This window comes from Corvus hawaiiensis, chromosome 1, assembly GCF_020740725.1.
Source record: "Corvus hawaiiensis isolate bCorHaw1 chromosome 1, bCorHaw1.pri.cur, whole genome shotgun sequence".
Lineage (NCBI taxonomy): Eukaryota > Metazoa > Chordata > Aves > Passeriformes > Corvidae > Corvus > Corvus hawaiiensis.
The window spans coordinates 21,149,028-21,161,708 of record NC_063213.1 but is presented as its reverse complement, the minus strand read 5'-3'; the positions used below and the strand labels follow the sequence as shown (position 1 = coordinate 21,161,708).

Sequence of the window (12,681 nt, the reverse complement as noted above, 5' to 3'; positions counted from 1 at the left end):
AACCTGTCCATAGAACATGGAAATAAGCCATGGGGTTATTTGAGGGTCCTGCCCCAGGGGAGCTGCCCACCAAACCTTTCCACCTGCAGGCAATGCAGCCATCTCACTGCAGATCAATACAGACAGACAGGCTCCTCTACCCTCTCTCCTTGGATCTATGTAAGTTTAAGGAGCACAGAGCTCATTTCAACATCTCTCATTTTTCTCTAAACTATTAGAAAATTATTATTTACTAAACTATTAGAAAATTATTTTGGGGCAAAGTGAGGTATTCTTTAGACACACTCTTCCATGGCAGTCAAATCCTGGAATCTTACTACTCATTTGTACCATTTCACTTTTAGACAAACTCCTCTCTCTCACACCCACACTCATCCTTTCCCCTCTTCTTCCAGAATTCATCTATGCTCTTTTTTTTTTTTTTTTTTTTAATGGGGATGTTATATTTAACCCTCCTCTCATTTCTCTTTTTCTCAGGCCTTCTTTCACTCTAATTAAGCCATCAGGTAGTTTCACAGCCATACTCGAAGTCTGAAACTTTAAAATGCTTGCTAACCTTGCTACAGCTTCATGAGAAAAGTTCTTTTTTTTTACTAAGTTTCCCAAATAGAGTAAATGTATATACACACGTGCACTCGCCTGTACTTGTCACAAAGGGTGAGAAGTACAGGCAAGTGCATGTGTGTATGTACATAAGTTCGTAAGCTTCCTCCCATCCCTTCCAATGTGCCGAATCCTTTGCAGCCCATGCAGAGCCCCAGCTTTGACTAGGGGTCCTGGAGTCTTGCAACACAGATCTGCCTCTGCCAGCAAGCACACACCAACTCAGCTGAGGGCTGCAGCTATCTCTGGAATTGTGAGTTAGCTATTAAAATAGCACAAGAAGCTGCTTTCACATTAGCATGTCCTTCTGGCAAACCTTTCCTTGACTTCAGCACAGCTGGTTCCTCTTAAAGGCTTTAGTTTGCCATTGAAATGGCGTGAAATATCTGGGATATCAGCCTGAAAAAAGGTAAGTCTGAACCCTCTAACCCCAAAGGCCATGGTCACCTTTATCTCTCCAACTCTGACTATGTGCTGAACAGGGAAGAAATCAGCAGTTTATCTGGTAACAATGGAGGTTTGCAGGTTCCTACCAAGTGGTGACAGCTCATCCAACCGTGAGTCTGTTGTTTAAATAGATGGTAGTGTGTGCTTTTCTGGCCTGTAAAGGCCCAGCACAGGTTTCCAGAAATAGTGGGAGAAATCCTGGAAATTTCTCTGAAGCAGCCACTGCCCCTGGGTTTGTCTGCTGATGCAAAAAGCATAGTCTTCTCTCTGTGGCTGATGGCACTTTCTGCCCTAGAATCAGTTTTGCTTCTTTTTCTTTTGTAATGAGATCTTTCCTCATCCTAGCATACCCTCTGTGAGGAAGAAAAAAACAAGAAAAAATGTCTGAAAACTCTTTCAGAGTTACCTAGGAGCTCAGGGTCTGGAACAGAACAGCCACCTCCATTTCTGATGGCCCTTCCAGAGAGATCTTGTGCAGTGTCTGGCTGAGGTACAACTTGCCAGAACTTGGACCCATTACAACACTCTGCAAAACCAGAATATGCATGGCATCAATTCTTGCAACTTCAGGGAGCTCTAATCTTTGGCTGCTGGGGCCCATGGTATGTCGTGCAATGGTTAACAGCTAATGAGGCAGGGAAATTTCTCAGGACAAAGAAAACAAACAGTGTAATTGAAAAAAATCAGGACCAGTTTCTCTTTTTATTTGGCAGTTTCACACAAAGTCATTTTAGATTGAGAAGAACATTTGAACCTTCCAGTACTACTGACCCAAAGACATTACTATAAGAAGATGCCTGGAGAAGCTGCTAATGCCTCATGCAGATGCTCTGAGGTGAAAAGCCTCAAGCCAATAGCTGAGTACAAGTGCAGTCTGGAGCTTAGTGGAACACAATCATCACAGAGGAAAAAAACGTAAGTCAACTAATAGCAAAGAGATTACCCGTCACTTCAGTCTTCCAGAAGAATAACTGGAAGCAAAAGCTTGGATGCCAGCACTAGTGACAATCACAGCTCAGAGGTGTGCAGCAGCATGGAGCTGCAATGGTTCAGGAACTGACTGCACAACAGAACCTCCACAGGATGGGCTTCTCCACCTGACCTCATGTTTCTAAAATGCTTTACTCAACAGGCACCTGCAGGATTTTCAGAAAAGTCAGTCACGAGTAGAAGAGACTTAGATCACTCTCGCCCACCACAACTACAAAGATGCAAAAGAATTGGAATAGAAAGTCTCATAGATCATTTCAGACACCCTTTATCTGTGTATGGATTTGCATATGCAGGATAGAAAAAAAGTTAAAATAAATATTCTTCAGTTTTGTATTTTTGGAGGCTTCTCCTCTGACCCCAAATAGCATTTTTTCTACTTTTTAAGTAATCTGCAGGAGATTTTGCTTATGAGGTGGCACTGAAACACCTATTTTCCCTGAAGCACTAGAAAAGGAACTGACTGCTGCTCCCAGGGTATCAAAATGGATTAATAATATCTACAGCAATACCTATTCTGCAATCTCAGAGGTATCACAAGAGCTATGAAATGGAACAGATCTTCAGCCCTAGCTCCCACAGAAATCTAACATCAAGAGCAATTGGGACAGAACAGACTTGAAGAGTCAAATCTTGTCTTCTGCACTCTCTGCAGCACTATGGCTGCAGAAGGGTCAAAATTAAGTAGAGAAATCATGTTTTAGTTATGCAAAGGAAAGGCAAGTGAAGAACATTCTTGTGTTTACATGGTGCTTTGATAACAAGCTATAGCTATGTAAGGATCAAAGAATTAATCCACTAATTATGGATTTAGATAGCCTGTAGCATTGCTTTTTCAAGACTGTTCCAGCACTCACACTGCAATTTACATGCTCAGGAACAATATGGTTTGGGAGTTTTGACACACTTGCAGTACCGTCTCACTCAGCTTTCTGCTATTTGTCTTGCAGTAGGTTTCATGGTGTGCAAAATGTAGACCTACTGACAAAGTGAAGCCTGTAAAGGGGGTAGAGGGCTGGTCCAGCTCCCTGGTTTGCTGACAAACCCAGCCAGGCTGGCCAATGAGGAACAGGACTGCAGTTTTCCTACCGTATTTCTTACTCACCGATTGTTCCCAGGCATTTTCAGTGCCCAGGCTTTGCAGACTTCCTCAGTTGACAGAGGAGGAGGGGAACATTTTGAGGGTCTGCTTTTTTTCATAAGCTTCCTCCCAGACTGGTGATAAGCCTGTTGTGGAAGCCTGTGCCCCTTTGGTTGCAATCAGCATCAGCTCCTCAGAGAGGAGGAAAGAGCCAGAGCCAGGTTATCAAGCAGCCTGCTCTCTGCAGCAATGGTCAAGCCACTATCAGGCCCCTGACCCAGCCCCCCGCTGTCCAGCAGAAGCAGATGAAACAATGAGTGGTGCCGTGCAGAAATCTGCTCGGAAAAACTCCCTCTCCACCTGTCTATCAGGGACCTGGCTTCCATGAATGCAGCTATTATGTGTGCTTTAACTACCAGCCCTTGGTCCTGTTCCCAACGAACCCAAAGGGAACTGTGTTATTGACTTAAGTGGGAGCAGAGGCAGGCCCCCACAGCTTGGGGATCCAGCAGCTTGCCAGTGCCTCTCCAAGTGCTCCGTACATGAAGTCAGGGAGGCTGCTCCCTCTGACACGGATGTGTTTGCTGGGCTGAGCCACCAGCCCAGCTCTGTGGAGGCGCTGTGGGGGCCCGTGCCATATTCTCCTCCCTCGAGAAGAGGGGGCTGCTACCACAACTTCCCCACAAGTGTTTTGACAGAAGGGGTTCAGGAATCAGGAGCACAGAGGCCAAGGCATGAGGCCACACCTGAGCAGCTAACATTGCTCAGCTCAGCAGAAACGATTCAAACAAACAACATATTCCTAAAATAATTTGCATCGGAACAAAGCTTTCTCACGAAGCTTGTGCTTCTGCAAGCCATGTATTTTCCTTGGCACTGCTTCAGGCTTAAAAGCAGATGTAAATGTTACCAAGGCTCAGATACAGCAACTTCTCCTCTCCCAACTGCCACAGAAAGTTTACAGAAAATAACCAACAAAATCTTTACCATTTGAAATGGCAACACCAACAGCCATTGATATAGAAATGGAAGAATCAATCAGGCATGGGAGTGAGAAGCAACTTCTTCCAAGATGCTCTCAGCTGGAAAGAGGGAGAGCAATGCAGCTTCAGACAAACACTTAATGATTTCAAGTGTTAACGAGAAGGTGTGTGCGCAGATGCACATCAAACAAAGGCTGTTTTTTCAACACTAAAAATACAGCTTTCTGCAGATTTCCTGTTGCTTGGTCAGCCTCCTGCTCCTTCCACCAGTGTCTGGGATCACTGACACTTCCTTGAAAGCCTTATACTCAAGGACCTCCCTGGAAATGTAAGTGCTGACGTTGAAAGAAAGAAAAGTTCCCTACTATATTTCACAGCATACCACAGCTAAGAGGTAGGCAGGTCTGCTCTGCAGGCAACTGCACACCTGGGGCTGCAGAAAACCAGGAAAGACACCTAGTCTGGTCATCTGTGCTTCTGGGAGCTTTCTTCTGGTGGGCCTCCTGGGAGACCCAATTCATCAAACCTGCTAGAAAGAGCAAACCCATTCCTGTGGGTGTGTGGTTTCATGTAACAGGATCCCCCTCCAACCCAGACGTGCAAGTCCACCGAAGGTCTGACTCGAACGCATTACTTCAGCCCTCCCTTACTCATCGCCTACAACCCAAGCCCCAAATGTTAACGACTCAGCATGTTTTATCACAGTAGCATGTACACTTTCAATCATCATTAGAGACGAGGAGGGTCTAGGCTCAGGAACCACGCCAGGTTAAGTAAAACTTTCCATGAGGAAAGCTATTTGTTTTCTCCCAGAGCTGCGAGGCTTCACCAAGAGGGAGGAAGGGAAAAGCTCGCCCTAGCCAAAAGTGTAGACAGTGTTACTGGACTTTGCAGACTACCTGCATGTTGTTCTAATGACATTTGGACTACTGGAAATCACTGAGTGAACTCAGGAGTTTTCAAAGGCATAATTGTGGCAGAAGCAGACTAAACTTAACGCCTCAAGAGCCAATCGCTTTAATCATGAAGCTGAGATGTATGAAAAAGGATACATTTCAGCAAAAGAATAATTCTGTCTGCTATGGTTCCTGTTCAAATAAACTATATCACCAAACCACGTGCATTTCCAGAATATAGAGGAGTAAAAAAAGAACATATGGTTTAGACGCAAAAAACTTTCATATATACTGTATAGGAGATATATGGACTTGTCAGACATCTAACGGTTCAACACTGTAAGCAATTCATGGGAATGACATTAGCAATAGCTCATATTACATCCAGGAGTTACAGCTTTTACTGCAAAAGTTATTTTTAAAAGAGCCATGTTTAAAATGAAATGGCTGGCGAGACTGCAGCTTTCAGTAACACTTTACCTGTGGTTTTGCCACTTTTACATACTTATTGGGGGCTTAATACTCCCAATTTACCTTTGCAGAGTAAAATACAAGTCGCAATGAGTGCATTCATTGGCATGGTGCTATAAAACTCACAGCTGTGCAAAGACAATCACAAGAACAAAAGCCTCCTTGTTTTAAAAAAGATGATTATGTGGTTCTGATACTTTCTGCTAGCCATATATCCAAACACCAGATACCTTTGTTTATGGCCTGTGTATTTTCATCTTACTATGCAAAGATTTATAGATCTGATCAAGTCAAGATCAGGATAGAGACCTTTATGAAAGCATTCATGTGCAGAGGAGGAGGCTGAATTAATATACAAAACTTCAGACAGGAGATCTCTCTTTCAGATACTGTTATTTCAGTTCTGGCTCCTACACAGGACTCAGGGCATTCTGGAAAACATTTTTTTCAACAGCATGTGGAACCCTGGACTCAAGGCCAGCAATGGGAGTGTGCTCCTGGTTTCAACTAAGCTGGCACTGCATCTCAAAATCTGAGATCAGAAACCAGACCTTCAGTACTCAAGCATTGAGTAATCAAGTACCTTGATCAAAGAATCCTCCAGGATGCTGCTTTGCTTTCAATTAAAAACTGCTTTTGTAAAGTTTTGTGCCTTAATGTAACAAATGGGATTACAGAATGTACAATACACCTTGAAATCTGCTGAGAATATAAGTGATACATTTTTTCCTGTTAGTACCAATGTTTTGCTTTTTCAAAATAGCTTAATTTTGATCTGTAATGAAAACTACATTATTTGATGTTTCTAACAGCAGGAAATAATTTCACAAATGAGTGTCATTCTGCTGCAGATAAAATATCTAATAGCTCGTGGGAGTGCCAGTTACAACCTGAAAAATGTTTCTTGGCATTAGCATGCTTAACTGAACTCTCTCCATCCTGGCGAAATGGAAGATTTGGAGCCCAGTTCTGTGTTCTACACAGGCTACACTAGGTCCAGGAAAGGGAAATGGGGATGAGGAAGGTGATTTCAAGTCACCTTCAGCATCTCCTGCTGTGAGCCTGGCCAGTTCCCAGCTATCTGAACATCTGGAAAGCTGTGGGAACTTCCACTCTCCTGCCTCTGGCTTGGGGTTTCTTCTACGACTAAGAAAAGCACTTAAAATTCTGAAAAATTGTCTGAGCTGCCCTAGTCAACAGAAAAGAAGGAGGATTAGTTCAAGAGCAGACTAGCATAGCTTTTGACCCAAGTACTAGTTAGACAACTGCAGAGAGGAGCACACTCAAAATATACATATAAAGATGTCAAAGATATAAATTAGGTAAATTTTCACATCTGGTTCAAGGGACCAGGAAGAATTCTCATCAGCTTGTAGCTTCCCCAAACTATCCATCTCTTTGGGCAATACTAATTCCACTTCACGTCTCAAAGGGCTGTATAGCAGACACATCAATACCTAAATAACATGTATTCTCTTAAAAGAAATTACAGTGTGGACTTGTTCTAAAGAGGCCCCTCAAGCCTGCCTGCCTGCCTAATGATTTTCCATGAGCTCCACCACCCTAGCACCCCACACTACTCCCAGGTTAGATCTGAAAGGCAAACGCCACTTAACCTTCACTGTCTAGGGCAGGGGTGGCACATGCCCATGGAGACACTGTCAGTCCCAGCATCACCCACCAGAGTGCCTCAATGTCCTGCTGGTTTCTGCAAGAGCTCCTGGTGCAGAGAACAGGAGATACTCCCTCTCCAGATGCAAAGGACCATGGACTCTTGCAGAGGACCAGGCATAAATGTCACAATTTCAACCACTTTTAATCAAATCTTCCTGTGAAACCAGCAAAGGCAGTCAGCCATAATCTTTGCTAAGAGGCTGAACTCAAAATTATTTGAAACGGGTGCTGGTATCCAAGCCAGATACCTTTCAGTATCAAGAGCATAGCCATAATATATCAGGTATCACTTTACAGCCTGCATTTTAAATATGTTCTATATGTGGAATCATATATTCACATACTGAAATGGACAGCACATTTAATGAGTAGCCCAGGTGGCTACTGTAGATTTTGATTTAAAATATGATTGCCAAGACTAGAACTTACTTGCCAAAATGGAATTCTCTTTGTGTGCTCCCTTTATATCACTTCAGCTACCCACCTTTACCAAAGCAGAAAAATGTCATATAAAGGATCTATATTTATATAAATTCATTGACTGGTTTTTTCCATGTGTACTTTGCAGTGTAAATGGTCTATATTTGAATATACTCCAGAACAAAATGAATGAATATTACTTTGAACCCGTAAGCTGAAACCAAAAGATTTCTGTTTATACCTGGTCCAAGACTTCTCTGTGTATATGAGATACATAAATCAAACCTCCCTAAAGTGGTAAACAAGCAACCAGAATTTTATCAGATATAATCTGGGAAAATCAACTGGATATTTTATTTGTCTGGTAGTCCCCTGTCAGATGTCAATACCTCACACTTCTTAAATAATTTTAGGTAAAACTGGAGGTATTAGATAGCTACAAGATGTTGTGAAGATATACTTATTAAAATGAGAGATGCTTTGAGAATTTAATTTTTAATGTCATTAAAATATTTAATAATCAGGGAATAGAAAAAGAGTTGTTATACTTGGAGTAGCAGGAAAGGAATGCAGTTAAGTACACCTGACTAGTCTCTGGCTTTCACATTGTTCACAAGTGCTACAGATATTCCACCTACTCCCCCAACAAGAAAAACGCTTAGAGGTGGATATACTAGTAATTAAAAATGGTGATAGCTTAAAAAAAACCTCCTATTCTAAAAAAAAAGTCAGGCCCATGGACAAACGAGTTGCTCCTATTTGGTACGAGCCACTCGTCAAAATCCACGATCCCTTGTTCCACCTTTATGGCCAGAGATGTGAATGGAGCAGCACCAGGCACAAAGGTGCTGCATACATGCTTTGCCTTTTCCATGCTGATCTCAGTGAGCAGCACATCCTGGGACACCAGGAGCAAACACTGGTGGTTTCCAGGCAGTCACCAGAGAGGCCAAACTGCCCTTTGAGACTGTGTGACGCAGCCCAGACACCACCATTCTGTAACTGACAGGTGAGCACGAGAAGGGGATTTTTAACTGAAACAGGATGAGTGATTAGATAGTTGCTGGGGAGGATAAGATCACATCAGATGGGGCTTCAACTCACACATACTCTGGCCTATTGGTGGGCTTCTGCCACCCAGAGCGACCCTGCAGCACCCCTAAACTTACAGCTTCTGCCCTGCTTCTGCCCCTCTTCTTGAGGGCTGGACCTAGCTACTGGACATAGTTCCATGAGCTGACCCAACAGAAAACGATGTGGATTTTGCTGTTTTGGGCAGGCTAATTTTCCATTAGCCTGCTCTGCTGCTCCATAATCAATTGATATGACTCGAAGGAAGCAGCAAGAACATGTGACAGAGCAAGATGGATTGAGGCCACCCTTTTCATAGAAGCCTGCAGTTCCATCAGATTAAATGTAATGTGAAACCAGTATCTGCAGTAGTGGTTAAAGGCTGCCTTCATGAAATGAATATAGCACAGACCTAAAACAGGCTTCCAGCTTCATGCTCCTGTGCTGCATGTCTGAGGTGTGCCACAGCTCTGCATGGTTTGAACAGAGCATCTTGGCCAGCACAAATCCAACAAGAAACACTTCCTGCCTTTAGCCCCTCTGCTGCATGCTTTCTTTCTCTATTATCCAGATACCGAGACAAATATGAAGAGGGTAGTAGTCCACTCCAGATATACATAGAGTGGATGACCTTTTCTCCAGGCAGTGAGATAAGGTTTAGATAGGAAAAGGCAGCTCATGTGGGTTGAGCTCCATCAGTGTGACCCCTGAGACAAACCTAAATATCAGTTTAGCCATTTCTGATTGACCCCCTTAGAGGGAACTGGTGGTGTTTAATTCTTTGAACTACAAAGGCTTGGCTTTCTTCCTATTATATGCTGTTACAGGGACTGTTACATCTATGAACTCTTTCTTGGTCTACAGTTCTTGTTGTCAGCCACAGAACAATTTTAAAAGCCTGCTGGATGCCAAAGGGAACTATATCCAGATTTGGCTAGCTGAAGAGATCTTCAAAGTCAGCCTCAAGTATCGGTGCAGATATACATGGTGGCCTCTACAATTAGTTCTGATCATCAGTTAGAGGACTGGTGTGTATGTGTGCCCAGAGAAGAACGATGGAACAGAGATGACGTTTAAGGCTAAACCATTTACACTTTTTCAGAGAGAATGAGCATTGCTGAAAAACTAAAACCTCTCTCTGAGACCACATGGTAGCAAAGTTCCTCTGTTCCTCCACGAGAAACCTAAAGAAGACATGGCTGAGGAACTTCATTCACCCTTCATCCCTGAGATACAGTCCCATCTCTCCACTAGGGACCAGCCAAAGGCAACTTTCATGGTTCTGTCAGAGAAGAGGTTGCTGGATTTTTGAGAGGTAAAGCAGGTAAAGGCTGCCCCTTTCTTGTGCTTTTCTGCAAAAGGCAGCTATACACTATGTTTAGATTTATCTAAATTCTTTTCCTTACATAAATTCTGTTTTCTCTCAAACCCAAAATTCTGGCATGGCTTTTTGTTTTGGTTTGTGTACGTTTCTCATTTAGCTTGTTGAAATCGTGCTTCTTACAGCATAGGTAAGTGATAAAAATGCACACTGTATGAAGAAAACCTTGTCACAAAAGATGTGTTGTGCAAAACTAATGACCTTAATTAACTCCTAATTAGGAAAAGTTCCCGAGACCTCTCTATCATGTAACCAGTAACAACTTCTGTTAAGAAAAATAATTTTCCTAGAGTTCAAAAGCAAAGAGCTGCTACTCAGGCTCCAGAATATTAATTTGCAATCCTAATTCAGTGAGTAACATGCTGTTTAAAATAGAGTGACAAAATGTCCTTTTTTAAAAAAAACCCAGTGCAATGAATTGTCCTTAAATCCTCCCTGAAGGACAATAAAATTCAGATGTTCCTTGGCACCAGTTAGTTTCAATGCAGCCGTTTAAGTGACATTTCTTCTTCAACTAGCATGGTATGCTATATAGTTACGTGGCTATTGGAAGGGAATTCACATCCTGCATTAAGGTGAGGGTCCAGAATACTACTGGGATACTTAGCAGCAAATGCTAAATCGCAGTTCAATAAGGTCACGTAACCGAATTCCATATTATCCCTTTTATTTGGGAACTAGCGTCTTACAAGTTTATCACGGCATTTCAACTATTCAGTGGTGCATGTAGAATATATACACATACAGAATCTCACAAAACCAGAAAAAGAAAAAAAAAGGGAAAAAGCAGCAGCAAGGCTGCAATAAAACCGGGAAAAAGCAGTAGTCTTAATGTCAGATGCAAAGAGACTGAAAAGTGACGCTGAAAGATACGCCTCCATTTTTAATTTGAACCTTCTCAACTGAAGTAGAGCAGTTTAACATTTAGTTTCAGTGAACAGATTTGCACATCAGATGTTTCACTGCATTATGAATGGGACAATGTTAAATATGTTTTCACTGCAGTTCCACAGGTCACTGGCATGGGCGTAAGCCAAGAACATACAGTTAAGGTTATTACAACATAACTACTGGTCATGCAGCTAGAGCTCTATGCTAACAAACAACATTTAATGCTTAGATTATGTGGTTTCATTATTGTAAATGAAATGAAATGGTCCTTCCCTATATAAAGACAATCCAAGCAAAGTTCGCACCTTTCCACCAGGCTATTAATTGAACTTTTTTTCCACCAGGACTCGAAAGAAGGTGGGGGGGGGGGTTAAGGGAACTCCCTGATAGAGCAACATGGTGAATGCAAACCTATGCTGTGGAAGACTTACCATCATCCAGGTACATCTGGTCCAATTCCTCAGGTTCTCGCTTGATCGTTACAGGAATAGGGGCCAAATTATGATTACTTTCCTCATGCAACTCTGGCAATGACAGTGGTTGGGTTGTTGGAGACTCATTTCTGTGAACCTTCGGCAGTTGCTGCTGCTGTTGACCCATTATGGATGAGTGAGTTGGACTGCAGGACTGCAAATAGGTTGGCTCTTGGGTAACAGATGGAACTGGAGAAGAGGGACTGTTGGGATAGAGTGTTTGTTGATAACCAAGGGGACAGCTACTGCTCAGATGTTGACTCACCTGCGGCTGCAGCATGACGTGAGATGATTGCTCGGGGGGGCTTGGGTGCACAACTATAGACCTTGGCACTTCCTGTATGGTGGGGACACCTCCAGTGGGCTGCTGAAGTCCGAGGTGACTGTGTCCCGGGTTGGGGATGCACTTGTAAGGAGAGGAGGAAAGGTCATGCAGCTTGGGGCTTGCGTTGGGAGAAGGTGACATCACAGCGTTTCTCTGCTGACAGGAGGCAAAGCCAGCCACGAGGCATGAACCAGGATCAGGGGGCATCATGATCTGCTGACTGTAGTACGGTTTAGAGAGAGGGCTTAAGCCTTGGTTCATTGGTCCACAGGTTTGAGCAGGCTCATAGTCATCTGTGGGTTCTGTTTTTATAATTGGAACTGTTAAAAGAAAAAAGGTTTTAAATAAACATGAGTTGCGTATTGGTATGATCAAGTTGGCTTGTGGCTAGGATACCCTTTGCAAAACAAACAACGTCGTGAATAAGACTCTGTGTGTCTTTTGCCTAGTTCTCCCACCCTATAAAAAAAAAATGAATGAGTCATCAGCACAAGAAAGTCACAGCTGGTTCTAATATTGAAAAGGACTATTTTCTTTGGACTCTCCTCCAGCACTAATGTGCTATAAAAATCTATTTGCAAATAGCTGTGCTTCAGTGGAAGCTTTGGACCCAAGGGCTCCATGGATTTGTAGTAATCAAGGCAAGAATTTAAACTTGGATAGACTACTGCATTTCTACAGCTACTGATGGCCCATTTGATAAATGCCTGTACACACAGTAAACTGGAGCATAAGGTAGAGATGGGACTTTCAAAGTTCCATGAAAATAAAGTTGCAAAGATACATGACAAAGTGCTATGTACAAGAAGTTTTCAATTATGAGGATATTTTTGAAAGAGTATGATCTGATTTATTTAGCCTTTTACATAATTGCATTTAATTTCTGCTAATGCCAGCTCCTAAAAAATGTTAGCCTCTGGCTACCAGGAAAAACTGACTCCTGTTCTAGACCTCTGCTTGCTCTACCCACTGTCT

General features: G+C 42.7%; 1 protein-coding gene across 5 annotated transcripts in view; it reads right to left on the bottom strand.

Annotated features, from left to right (window-relative positions):
* Positions 1-12,681, bottom strand: part of NFATC1 (nuclear factor of activated T cells 1) — a 111,194-nt gene that overhangs the window by 20,430 nt on the left and 78,083 nt on the right. For 2 of the 5 annotated variants that reach the window (XM_048295701.1, XM_048295710.1), the window contains exon 9: positions 11,340-12,026. In XM_048295701.1, coding sequence (XP_048151658.1) covers positions 11,340-12,026 — 687 coding nt within the window. Of the gene's footprint in view, positions 1-11,339; positions 12,027-12,681 lie in introns of those variants that run through there. The other 3 variants (XM_048295716.1, XM_048295722.1, XM_048295727.1) reach the window with 3 other exon arrangements.